Here is a 12,933-nt window from a genome sequence, read left to right on the forward strand (position 1 = left end):
TTCCTGTCTTCTTCGGGGTGTTGGCCAGCAACATGAAGACCCCAGAACCCCAAGACACTTGGCTGAGTATGAGCCCAGTCTTGACTTCATTTGGGCCTGAAATGAGCGGGCTTTGATTGTGGCTCGAGGTCTTCAGGTGCTGACAATGCATTCTTACACAAAGGAGACAGAAGGTCCCTGTGCAGGGGACACTAGCAGGGAGGAGCAGCTGTGCAGGGAGGTAATCTAGCCGAGCTGCCCCTCAGTGTGTCCTGGGTGTGTGTAACTTGGAGGTTGTTGTAATAGTTTTTGTCTTGTTTGGATTTTAAGCCAGACGTCTTCTGAGAATTACCCAGGGAAACTGTAAAAGTAAAAATAGCCCTCGGCTCTCTTAAGGGGGCTCTGGCTTTCCCCAGAAAGTTCTGAGTTGTGAGTAGTAGTGCAAGCTTGGCCTTTTGTTTTGTTTTTGGAAGTTGTTGTGAGAGAATGTTGGGTTAATGTCTAACTTGTGCCTTGCCAACTCTAGTCTCAGGCAGGTGAGTTGTCTTTCTGAGAGACTGTCTATGGCAGAGGCACCTAGGTGCCCTGTCACTGTTTTGGATTGTAGCCTCTGTGGAAGATACTACAGTGCCCCCTCTCATTGTGTGTGCGTGTGCTTGCCTGTGTAACTTTGTAAGTATAAGGCACCGTGGTGCCCATCTCATGCTCTGTGTGTGTGTGTCCTTGCCTGTGTAACTTTGTAAGTGTAAGGCACCATGGTGCCCCATCTCATGCTGTGTGTGCTTGTTTTACTCAGTGTCCCATCTCATGCTGTCCATGTTGAAGGCACCCTGGTGTTTTGTCTCACAGTACTAGGAAGAACCACCCTGCTTCTCTTAGCCTTTGCAGTCAATGCTTGTCTTTTTTCTAGACCCAGAAGGCATGCCAGACACTGATTGCTGACACTCCTCTGGCCACAGCAGAGGAAAGGGACTTAATTCACAGCCTGCCCCACAGTTGCACTTTGCCACGGTGTGGAACATGCTTTCCAACTGAATAGTGTCATGTGAAGGCAAGAATATTCAGCTTGTGTAATCTCAGTTACAAATTAACATCACTGGAGAACTGGACAGTACTTGCCTGTAGTTCCAGCACTTGGGAGGTGGAGGCTGGAGTTGTGAGTTTGAAGCTAGACTTGGATACATAGCAAGATGCTGTCTCAAAAACCAGATCCCATCTCCAAAAGTCCCAATAGTCTATGGGTTATATTTCCCTTTTTCTTATTTTTTTTTTTTATTAAGTCTTATAAAAGGATTTATTTTTGTACTGAGCGTTTTTCTGGCATGTTTGTAAGTGTACTACATGCCTGTAACACCCATGGAGGCCAGAAGAGGGCATTAGTCTGCCAGGAATTGGAGCTATAGGTTATTACTACCCACAGTGTGGACACTGGAAACTGATGCCAGGTACTTTGCAGAGCAGCCAGCACTCTCAACTGCCAAGCCATCTTTTCAGCCTTTATTTCACTAAGTTTTTTTTTTTTTTTTTTAAATAGCAGAAATAGCAGCTATGGGTAGATATATAGTTAATTCAAGATCTTAAAAGAATGGATAGAGGTCATAAAGAGAATTTAAAAAGAACAAACCAAGGGGGAGTAAACAGCTGACTCCTGGAGCAGAATAGAAAAGTCTTACTGTGGGACAGCCCAGGTAGTAGCAAGGGCAGAAGCCCCCTTGTAGATCATAGATCCAACTGTAAGATCTAAGGTCACAGGGGGTCTTTGGAGCCTAGAACCAGGCAAAGGATCCTTTAGTTTGATGAAGGGAGGAGAGAGGAAAGGCAGGCAGGCAGGCTGACCTGGGAAAGCTGGGAAGAGCATAGAAAGAGTAGCACAGACAGGTGAAGATGTTCTAAAGCCGGAATGCTCTAAGCTCAGCAGTAAGTGAATCACTGTGTTACTGTGTGAGACTGGTCTGAGGGTACCTGCAAGTCCTCAGCTCCTTGGCCACTAGGATATACTAGTCCGAGTCAGGGGGGAACCTTATCAACGACGATGACAGTCCTTGATACTGGAAGAAATATGGAGAGACAGGAGCTCCCAGGTGGGCACCAGCATGGCCAGGTCTCTGGAAACTAGGTGTCCTTCCTACACGGCCCGGCAGTTGTGCTCAGTTTCATTTGTGCTCATGACCAAGGCACAGGAGTTTGTGGTCATGTGGAAACCTATAAACCCTCCTTTTCAGTGGACAAGACTGATTGACATTGTCATGCTGTCGAGCAATCCCCAGCCACAGAAGCAAGAAGTTTGAGCTGTTGCTGTAGACAGCCTGCAAGTCCATTTACATAACGTTCTTAAAGCCCAAACACAGATGGTTCTCTAGAGAGACCCAGGAGGTGGCAGAGCAATGGCAGAGCAACTTGTGTGTCTGTGAAAGGGACATTGTTTGGACCTGTGCAGGAGACCATACTGCCCCAAGCTATACAGGTGCACATGTGGAAAATGGTGACCTTTAAAGGAGACTTGCAGTCTTATACAGTGTTAAGGGTTTTTTGCTTCTGTTGCTTTGGATGCAGGCTGCTCAGGTTTTACAGCTGACGACAGTGTTCACAGGCCCTTGTATGCTCACTGTTAACCTGTAATTGCTTCATAACGTGTGTGTGTGGCTTCTGTGTGCACATGGCTGTTTGTGTAAATGTGTATGTGTCAGATCCTACATGGTTTATGTCATTTTAGGAGTGTGAATGCTGGAGGCCTCACAGGACCATAGCAGCAGGCAGAGCTCGCCTGGGTTACTTGGGATCACTTTGGATCCATCATGGTTTGGTGAGCATCTGTAGGTGTTACCAGAAAATACATAGAATGACTGAGAAACAAACTAGCCTGACGTGTAGGTACTTCACATTTGCATTTCGGAAAATTGTTTTTTGGGAATGTGCCTGGGTATGTGGAGAGGCCAGTGACCATGGCAGGTGGCTGGTTTTCATGTGGATGGAGCACCCTTTCCTCTGGATGAGGACGCTGGGCTTTCAGGTAACGTAACTGACTGCATCAAGTGGCAGTTCTTTCCAGTCCTGGCTCTTCAGAGCAGAGCACACTTTAGACAACCCGATGCTATGGAGTGCTAAGAGTTGACACGGTGACTGGCATGTGAAAAAGTCTCTTGAGAGCCAGCTGCTGGTCCTGCTCACTTGCACCCCAGTGTTGCCTTCAGGGTGTTGCTGAGCGGTGGTTCTTGGGCCATGTCTCATTGTTTACTAGAATTTATTTTCAAAGCCAGGCCTTATGGCCTCTTGTTTTGGTTCTGCACTTTGCAGAGGGCTGCGGGTAGTGTATGTGCACATTTCCCTTTGCTACCCGTGGCTTGACTGCCGCATTCTAGAGTATAGCTGTAGAATAACATTGAGGAGGGCAGCTGTGAGACCCTCATGCCTTGTCATGGTTTGGGAGGGATGCGGTTGAAAGAAATTGAACCAGACTAGGAGACTGGTTCATGGTAAGAGCTCATGCTTCTGCAAGCATGAAGATCTGAGACTAAATCCCTAACACCGTGGACAAATCCAGATATGGCTGTACGTGTCTTGTAACCCCAGCTCTTGGGGGTTGGGGGCAGGCAGATCCCCCTGCTTGCTGACCTGCCAGCCTAGCTGAACAGACTAGTTTACTGTTCAGTGATAGACCCTGTTTCAAAAGAATAAGGCAGAGAGCAGTAGAGGAAGATTCCTGATATCCTACTCTGGCCTCTGCATGAAACTCACATGTAAGTTGTGTACACACACACACACACACACACACACACACACACACACCTACTCACAAGGGAAGGAAAAAGAAAGGAAGCTGGTTTTTCATGGAAACCTGTTGCTGAGATGACGTGCAGGTGTACAGGACAGCAGAGTGCCTTAGCCTGTCCTCCCCACTCTGCTAACTGTCCACAGCCCAGCCTGCCCACATTAGCATTTGCGTCAACCAAAGATACTAAGCAGCAGGAAACTGGAGAGTCCCATCTCCAGTTTACTTGTCCCTGACTGTCCGTGCTCTTTGGCGCAGGCCCTGGAAGCTGACCCTGTTGAATGACGATGTGCTCTGACAATGAATGTTGTTATTTTAAGGTCTTCTTTTTCTTGTGATTCTTTTGTTTCATAGCGTCGTCCCCCAGACTACAGTAATACTCAACAATGATCGGCAGAACGCCATTGTAGCCAAGATGGAAGACCCATTGAGCAACAGGGCACCGGATTCCCTGGATAATATCGTTAGCAAGTCAGTAGCCACCACCACCCCACCTTCCCCTGCCACTGTCATGAGGATAAGTGAGCATTCCTGAGCCAGGCCACAGTCCAAGCACATGTCCATGTCTGTGGTCACAAGGTTGATTCTGTTAGCGACCACCATAGTTCGTAGGTCAGGAAGGGCTAGCCTGGAGCCTAGTGATGGTGGGTGAGAGAGCGCAAGATGTGGCAGCTGTGAGGACCTCTGGGCTAGATCTGGTGTGTGAAGATGCCCGAGGATTGCACATGGTCATCTTGCCACTCCCATCTGTCTGTCCTGCAGTCGATCCTCTTCTGAGCCGTGTTGAGTTTGTGGCTTTTTTCTTATGCCTTTTCTTTTTTAGATGTGTTGAATGGAGCTTCAGTCAGAAATGAAAGTGTGCAATGGCAATGCCCTGTGGGGGGCCGCTGCCCATTGGCTCTGGCTCTGTGCCTCAGCAAGGCTTTGTCACCTTTTGGTTACCAGCAGTGTTCTCACAGATTTCTGTCATGCTTTTTTTCCCTCTGTGGGGTGTGACTCTTTCCAATTTTGTTCTGGCTTCTTGTCCTAGTCCAGTTCTCTAGGAAACAGGAGGTCTAGGGTGTGATGTGGGGGTGCTGGAGGCCAGCCAGGCTGCTGGGGAAAGGATGGGTTTCCAGACTTGCACTGAGGTCATGGGTGTGGAGTGTTAGTTGTATGGGGTCAGGTCCAGGAAGGACCTGGTGTGGCTCCTGCCTCTGGGGATAACTAGAGTTTTAAGGCCCCTGTGACTTTGCTGGTGGGAAATAGAGCTTCATTTCCTCTGTAGTGTGTAATAGGTCATAGTCCAAAATGTTGACAGGGTCATGCAGAAGACAAATCAACCTTGGATCTTTTTGAGCACTTTCTGCTGCTAGCTATTGGCTGCTGCTGTATTCAGGGCCCGGTACCAAGAATGGCTCCCAGGGGACTACTGGCATTCTTGATGGCCTTGGAAGCTGCTCCTAGGATTTGTTTGTGGGAGTCATGGGGAGTGTGGAGGTGTTTTGGAGGCTGAGTCACCTTGGGTGTCTGACAGCATGGATGATGGATGAGGGCTCTCTGACACACGATGACCATTGTGCAAATCAGCCTTCTTAGGATGACCTCTGAGATATGGAAGCAGGATTCTAGGCTGAGTCTTAGTGAGTTATGATTTTATTTATTTTGTGCTATTCATATTTTTAAGCAGTTGCTTTATATTATGTGTCTTCTCGGCCTTAGACTGTTTCTGTGTGATGTTGCTGCTCATCTCCATGGAGGGTGCGTGTGGGGACATACTGCATGTTGGGGGATCCACCTTGTACATTGGTCCATGCTTAGCTAGGCGTTAGGATAAGTCCACACAGCACAGTGAGTCAGGGCTGGTCTCAGTGTGCCACTCATGTCCCCCTCACAGCGTGGGCTGCTGTGTTTGTTTCCCACCAGCGCTGTTCCTGGGCGTCGACAGAATACCATCGTGGTGAAGGTACCAGGTCAGGATGACAGTCACAATGAAGATGGGGAGAGTGGGTCAGAGGCCAGTGACTCTGTGTCTAACTGCGGCCAGCCGGGAAGCCAGAACATTGGAAGCAACGTCACACTCATCACCCTGAACTCCGAAGGTATGTTACCAGGGCTGCTCTGTGTCTTTGTGCTGTTGGTTTGGAAGGACATGTAGTTTGTTATTAGGAGGAGTGATGCAGAAGTGGTGGAGAAAGGTAAAGCAACCCGTGCCTGTCTCACGTTCTGTTGACTTTGTGCTTGCTTTCCCCTGCCTGTACAGAAATCGATTTCTTCCATGTCAGTTGGGTTTCCAGAGTGATTTTAGTGGCGCTGCCTTCTTAGGTCTGCTTCCTGAGAGGAATATCTTTCATGACTATGTACCAGTAGCCACTCACTTCCTTGACATTTCTCTGCAGGTTTCTGGAGAATGGCTGTTGCCAGGCTTAGGGAGCACAGGACTGGCTACCTCTTGCACTGGGGACCTGTAAAGAGTCAAGAGGAGCCAGTGCTGGGGTCTGTCTTCCCCAGACTCCTCCTCATGATTTTTTGGGGTCCCCATGGTGGGGCATGGTCTTCTTCCCTGATGAGTCCGACGTACCCCCTTGCATATCCCTTGGCCTGCGCTCAGCCTGTGTGCATTTCAGAGGCTTTGTGACACTCGTAGCTCTTGTGTGTACTTGGCTTCTAAGTGACTGTAATGTGGAGAAAAAGGAAAGAACTCCGGTAGACTTAGCTCTGTGTGAGAATTCTAAGCTTATACTTTGTTTACCCATGAGACTTTGTGAGGCTTTGCTTCAATATCCAAATTATTGGGTTTTCCTATAAGCATATTTTTTTTCAACCTAACAATGATTTATTCTTTGTTACTGTATCTAAAATACTAGAAATAATGTCTTTAAAATTGCAGTGTTAGGGTAGAGGAGTAAGGGCAGCATTTTCTGTGATGATTGTTTTACAGCACCTATTTAGCAGTTGCTGAAGTTTAGGTTGTGACTGTTCTCAAGTGCTGTGTACTGAGAGCTTGATTGACGCCATGACTCTTGCTCAGAAGTAGAACTTTCATGGGGTGAACCCAGGGGAGGAATTGGGCCACATTTGACAAGGACTGCATGCTGTATACTCTGGCCCTCCCTTTGTATGACAGGTACTATATGGTCCAGGCTCCAGGCTTGCCCTTGTGTGACATTGTCGGTTGACAGGCGTTTGGATCATTTCTGCTTTTGACGGTTGTACGTTGTGAGGTGTGAACACTTGTGTGTAAGTTTTGACATCCATATGGACTCTAGGCCTGGGTAGCTGGCTGTTCTAACACTAACTGAGAAGAAAGGTGCCAATCATTCCTTCTTCGGTGAAGCCGCATAAAGACCATGCCTGTAGTAGCCAAAGAACTTGACTGATGTCCCTCTTTTCCTGTGGGAGCCATGCAGGCTCTGGTGTTTGTCTGGTAGGCAGCTAAGGAATATAATCTTGATAATCTGGGGAGTCTGGATTATCATAGGAATAGAATTGTCCCTTTTGAATCTGACTTTGTGATGTGATCAGTGTGGCATAGATTTGGGAAAACTCAGGAAAAAAAATCACACTTGGCACTTTGTTCTTAGTGTCCTAAGGAGGAACAGTTCAGGTTCTCTGAGTAAGATGTGTTGTTAGTAGAGACTTGGAGCAGTGTCACAGCCACACTAAAAGCTGCCTGTGTCCACAGCGATGACACTGGGGACAGCACCAGGACTCGGCAGTCCCTAACTTATGGTTTTACTTTTGAAGGAGTCAGAGTCATAGTTCAGAATTGTTTGGCTGTATTATTCCTTGGGAAAGGTAGGTCACATGGTTTCACTAGCAGTGTGTATGATCCTTCTGAGCCATGCGCAGTGTTTTTTCTTAAGAGTCTCTGGAGACAGATGGCGTCATTGTTGAGTGATTGTTGCACACAGAAGTGCTAGGAGGACTGTCGAGCAGGACAGTGTCTCTTCAGACTCCTTGCCCACCAGTGCTGACGGTACTGGCCTCTAACCTGTGGGACTCAGAGTCATGGTCTTGTCTCCTTGTTCAGCAGGGAGTGTTAGGCCATCTGGCTCATGTCATAGACGCATTATTGATATGGGGTGCTGTGAATGATAAGCTTGTAGGATTTAGTCTTTTTGTTCCCTGTTAAGAGCCAAGAATTGTAAGCTGACAGATGCTTCTTATCTTCTTATGTGAGAATCTGTGTGCCTGAGGTTTTAAGAACCAGACTTTGAAGCAGTTATTGCTTAATTCCAAATGTTTTATATAAAATTTGAAGTCAGTTGGTTATATTACAAGGGTATCATTTCCTGGTTTGTTTTGTTTTTAGGGTACTGGGAATTGGACTTAGGACCTATGTATGCCTGGCAAGTACTCTACCACTGAGCTATATACCCAGTCCTCTCTTCATTTTTACTTTAAGACAGTACTCGTGAGGTTGTCCATGCTGGCCTTGAATTTGCTCTGAACCAAGGAATGATAGGCCTTGAAATTTCAGTTCTTCTGCCTTAGCCTTTGAAGTAGCTGGGATGGCCGGCCTATGCCGTTTCAGTGTATTTTAGTTTTTACTTAGGTAATTTGTTAGTGATATAAACTTAGTTTGGGTGAGATAGAAGGTATCTGCTAATTATTGGAGCAGAAGCAGTAATTGTGTCCCGTTCCCCCCACCCCCACAGGATTTCTCTATAGCTTTGGAGCCTGTCCTGGATCTATCTCTTGTAGACCAGGCTTGCCTCAAACTCATAGAGATCCGCCTGCCTCTGCCTCCCAAGTGCTGGGATTAAAGACGTGTGCCACCACTGCCCGACTTGGAACAGTAATTGTTAAACCTAGTTTTTGCCCATATCTTCTGTGGATAGTCAGGTTCTCCTGTACCCCATTCTTAAACACTTGTGACTATAATGGGGCTTAGTCACTCAGAGGCTAAGTTGGCTGTGCAACAGATACAAATTAGCTAAATGAATCAAAACGGGATCTGTTAATTAAGGGATTTAGTTGGGTTTCCATTCCCACAGTGTGGGCATTTGGTAATTCCTAGAGGATGGGCTAATCTTCCATGTAAAATGCTGAACACTTAATTACAATAAGGAAGTATTGTGTTTCAGTTATCACTGGTTCAGAATAGTCCCTCTGGAGCTCATGGTTTCTGTGAGTGGTTCCATGCCACATTCTGCTGATCAGTCAGGACTTAGTGACAACCTCTTGTGACAAATGCCCTGTAGGTTCCTGTGCTGTGAAGCTAATGGCAGCCTGGGCAGGCTCAAGTGGCCTGCAGCTTAATTTTAGCTTTGTTCTTCTTTATTGTGACCCCACTTCTGAGATGCCCAGTCAGAGAAATGAGCTGATGGCAGATGTGTGGATCTTGCTTGTGGAATGACCACATGGTATAGAGTAGCAGAGTCCTTCTTGGTTGTGGTTAGTTTTCATATGCTAAGAAATATTTGTGCATTACTGGTTAGAAACCATAACTATATAATAAAATTGTTGATCTAAAATAGCCTACTAAAAAAAGAAAAATGAAAAATCATACATACCAAAAACCTTTTTGAAAAGAAAATGGTGGAGTAGGCCTTTTTTAAATTGAAATTTGTAGTTTATGGAATGAATTTCAAAAATTTTTCACTTCTCTACCATAGAAATATGACTGTTAAAGTTATCCTCTAGCGTGTGGCTGGTCTTTCCTTGGTTCTTTCTGCTTTCCTTTCCCATGTGGAACTTTGTTAGATACTTAGCCACCCACATGGGGATGGGGATTATGTCAGAGCATCTCAGAGTCTAGCTGCAGGTATCAGGAATGGGTGTGTGGACGCAGAGGTCACCCATATTCCATGGGTGCTTCTGGACTACTTTGTGTGTGTGGGGGTAGATGCTTATAAATGTACAAGAAGGTGGACTATAAAGAGGCTCTTCTTGCCCACTTGCTGGAAGAACTGGGTTAAATAAATACGATCAGTTCTTGGCTGGGTCTGAAAACATTCTGGGCTTTGTGTGGCAGTATGGCCTGGAAGACAGTGGATGCTGACTCTTGTTTCTTGTCTGGTAAGTTCCATGGGACTTCATTCTGGTTATCTTCATTTTTGGAACCACTAGTGTCTCATGAAGCATGTGCCTTAATTTGGCAGACTGTTTGGGTTGGCTTTACAAATTCAAGATGAGAACTAATTTTTCATATGGATGGAAAATATACTTAACACTAGTTCATGACTACAAGGCTGTTGTCTGAGAACTTACCTGTAGGAGGCTGAGGCTGACCCCAGGTAGTCAACTGACCTGAGGTTTGGATTATTTGGACAGCTCTGAGGCCTCCATGGATCACACCTTCTCTAGTTTTTTTTTTTTTTTTAAATTACCCTTCTACTGGAGAATGACATATGTCATTGGCCTCCAGCAGAGCCCCAGGCATGGTAGTTCTCCCTCCTGCTGGTCCCCTGTATCACTGATGACAGCAGGCGTAGGCCTCTCTGGGCCTGAGATGATTTTCCTCACCCCACATAGCACTCTTATGCTTGCCTGCCGTGCTTGCTGCCACTGGTGTTTCTTGCTTAGCTCACTTAACTTCCTGCTTAAGAGCGGATTGTACACACAGTATGTTGTTAGTTTCGTGATGTATCTTCAGATCATTTCCACTTTTGTTGATTGTTGAGATGGGGTTTCCTTATGTAGGCTATGCTGGTCTGGATCTTATAACCTCCCTTTCTCAACCCTGCAAGTTCTGGGATTACAGGCATGTGCCACTATACCACTGGATTTTTTTATATGCATATTGGATATAGCAGTGACTGAGTGACTTCCAGAACAGGATCTGTCTCTGAGAACCATCTCTCCACTTATGTACCATTGATACCAATGAGAAAGAGATTATTTATTCATCTTGTTCCAAATTCCAAGGTTCAGTTATTTCTATCCTTAGCTCTAGCTGAAAGTTCATGCCCATTCTCCATCCTGCTAGCATGCCTCACTGTGACCTCCCTTCCTCCCTCCCTCTCTTCCCTTTTAGGTTTTTTGTGACAGGGTTTCTCTGGGTAACAGCCCTTGCTGTCCTGGAACTAGCTTTGTAGACCAGGCTGGCCTCGGACTCACAGAGATCCGCCTGCTTCTGCCTCCTGAGTGCTGGGATTAAAGGCTTGTGCTACCCTGCCCTGCTGTCTTTTTGATGTTTTGAGATAGTATTGTGATAAAGGGATCTGGCAGAAACTGGCTGGGAGAGGTACACACGACTCTGACTGGAGCGTGATCAGAGATGACTTGGGCTCATAGATCCTGGAGACTGGCAGTGCTTGGACTCTGCATCACCAGCATCTTTGTCCCCACTTAAGATTTCAGTTTTAGTTTGTTATCCCAAGAGGGTCCGGTTATTTGAGCCCATATCTTGTTTGTTGTATTCTCATCATCATCGTCTATACTCAGGATGGCTTGGCCTGCTACTGGCTAACAGCACTGGCTACATCTCAGCTCTGGTGTTCCTGGCAACCAGATGAAGGTTGGGAGCTTGGTTTAGCAGTCCCAGGGAGCTTATATTTGAACTGTGTGCTGTGCTGTCTGAACCTGCTTCTGAGCTTTGCTAACTGACACCTTTCTCTTCTTTCAGAGGACTATCCCAATGGCACCTGGCTGGGCGATGAGAACAACCCTGAGATGCGGGTGCGCTGTGCCATCATCCCCTCCGACATGCTGCACATCAGCACCAACTGTCGCACGGCTGAGAAGATGGCACTGACGCTGCTGGACTACCTGTTCCACCGGGAGGTGCAGGCTGTGTCCAACCTGTCAGGCCAGGGCAAGCATGGGAAGAAGCAGTTGGACCCCCTCACTATCTATGGCATCCGGTGTAAGTTATACAGCTAATAACAGCCAGGCTTGTGGGGCTGCTGAGGTGGTCAGGGAGCTGAATTTAGACCATGTTTCCAGTGCTGGGGGTGATGCCACGCTAGTGATTATCACAGAGGTGGGGATCTGGACCCAGGATTTTGCTTTGGCAGGATACTGTGTTGCACCCTGTGCTGAGAGTGGCACTTGGGAATATACTCCAAAGAATTGCGGATCCCAGTGTCAGTCATCCTTAGGATGGTCTTGAAGAAGAGAGAACAGAGGTGGGGTTCCTTGCTGCCCACTGGCACAGTGCTCCTGAGCTGCCCAGTGGCATGAGTGGAGTCTGTTCAGGGACGGCTTGGCCTTGGCACCGTGCTTGCTCATCAGCTGACCTGGCTGTGTTGGAAGCCAGTAGCACTCTAGGACCAGTTTTATCACCCTACACGGTCTTGGTGGGTTTTCCTTGAGGAACACCACTTGCTCAATCTGTTTGTCTGTGTCATCCTGGTGATACTTGGAAAGCTTGTAAGAAGCTCAGGCTCCTCATCAGTGACCAGTCTGATATCCAGCCTCCTAGACTGTTCATTCCAGAGCTACCTGGAATGAACTGGCAAGTGGTGGCCTCTGCTCATGTGCAGGATGATTCCTGGGCTGTCTGTGTGTTTAGTTTCACTGGGGCCACACCTTTGGCCTTTCCATCATCTCAGAGGGGGCAGCTTCTTTGTCCTTACTGAGGAGTCAGCAACATGGGGAAGTACTGGGGCCAGAGGAACCATAGCTCTATGAAATATCCCACAGAAGGTAACCTTCCTTAGACAGAGAGACTGGCATTGGGGCTTCAGAGTGTTGAGCCAGTGGGCCCCATATTTTAGACTAGATGCCATGGCCTAGCTCTAAAGGTTTGTGGTGAGTTGGGGAGAAAAGGATGCTAAGCCTACAGACATCTGCCTAAGAGTCTGCCTTGCCTTCCCCAAACCATGATTTGCACTTGTGTTCATTTGGCAGCCAAATTTGTAGGCCGTGTGTGAGGGAAGGAATGTAGGCTGTGAATAAGAACCATGGCCCATGGCCTTGGGCCCCATACTAGCCTTAGCTTTATAGGAACAGAAACTGGGTGAATTGCTGGCATTCTTCCATCTGCGTGGGCCCTCGTCAAGGTCTGGATGCACCACACAGACTCCTCCCTTGGGTATAGACCCACCTTTAGAGGCTACTGATGGGGCCATATCTACCCAGCCTCCTCCCCCAGCCCTTCTGTCAGTAGTGTTAGTGTTCACAAGGAATCATTGAGTGTTAAAAAAAAGATTGTTCACCTTTGATCTTTCTCCAAGCCTCAACTTGTCTAGTATTGCCTTAAACTTCGGAGTCTCATGGTAATTCCTGCTGCTGGCTTTATTCGTCTAGTCCTGTTA

The 12,933-nt window shown here is 47.1% G+C and overlaps 1 protein-coding gene across 12 annotated transcripts in view; it reads left to right on the forward strand.

The window, feature by feature from the left end:
* The window catches only part of Banp (BTG3 associated nuclear protein), a 75,067-nt gene that overhangs the window by 34,355 nt on the left and 27,779 nt on the right, over window positions 1-12,933 (forward strand). For 9 of the 12 annotated variants that reach the window (XM_050165223.1, XM_050165226.1, XM_050165231.1 and 6 more), the window contains exons 5-7: window positions 4,103-4,219; window positions 5,654-5,829; window positions 11,301-11,540. In XM_050165223.1, coding sequence (XP_050021180.1) covers window positions 4,103-4,219; window positions 5,654-5,829; window positions 11,301-11,540 — 533 coding nt within the window. The remainder of the gene's footprint in view (window positions 1-4,102; window positions 4,220-5,653; window positions 5,830-11,300; window positions 11,541-12,933) is intronic. The other 3 variants (XM_050165228.1, XM_050165233.1, XM_050165236.1) reach the window with 1 other exon arrangement.

This window comes from Alexandromys fortis, unplaced genomic scaffold, assembly GCF_014885135.2.
Source record: "Alexandromys fortis isolate MF-2015 unplaced genomic scaffold, M_Fortis_MF-2015_v1.1 scaffold_165, whole genome shotgun sequence".
Taxonomy (NCBI): Eukaryota; Metazoa; Chordata; class Mammalia; order Rodentia; family Cricetidae; genus Alexandromys; species Alexandromys fortis.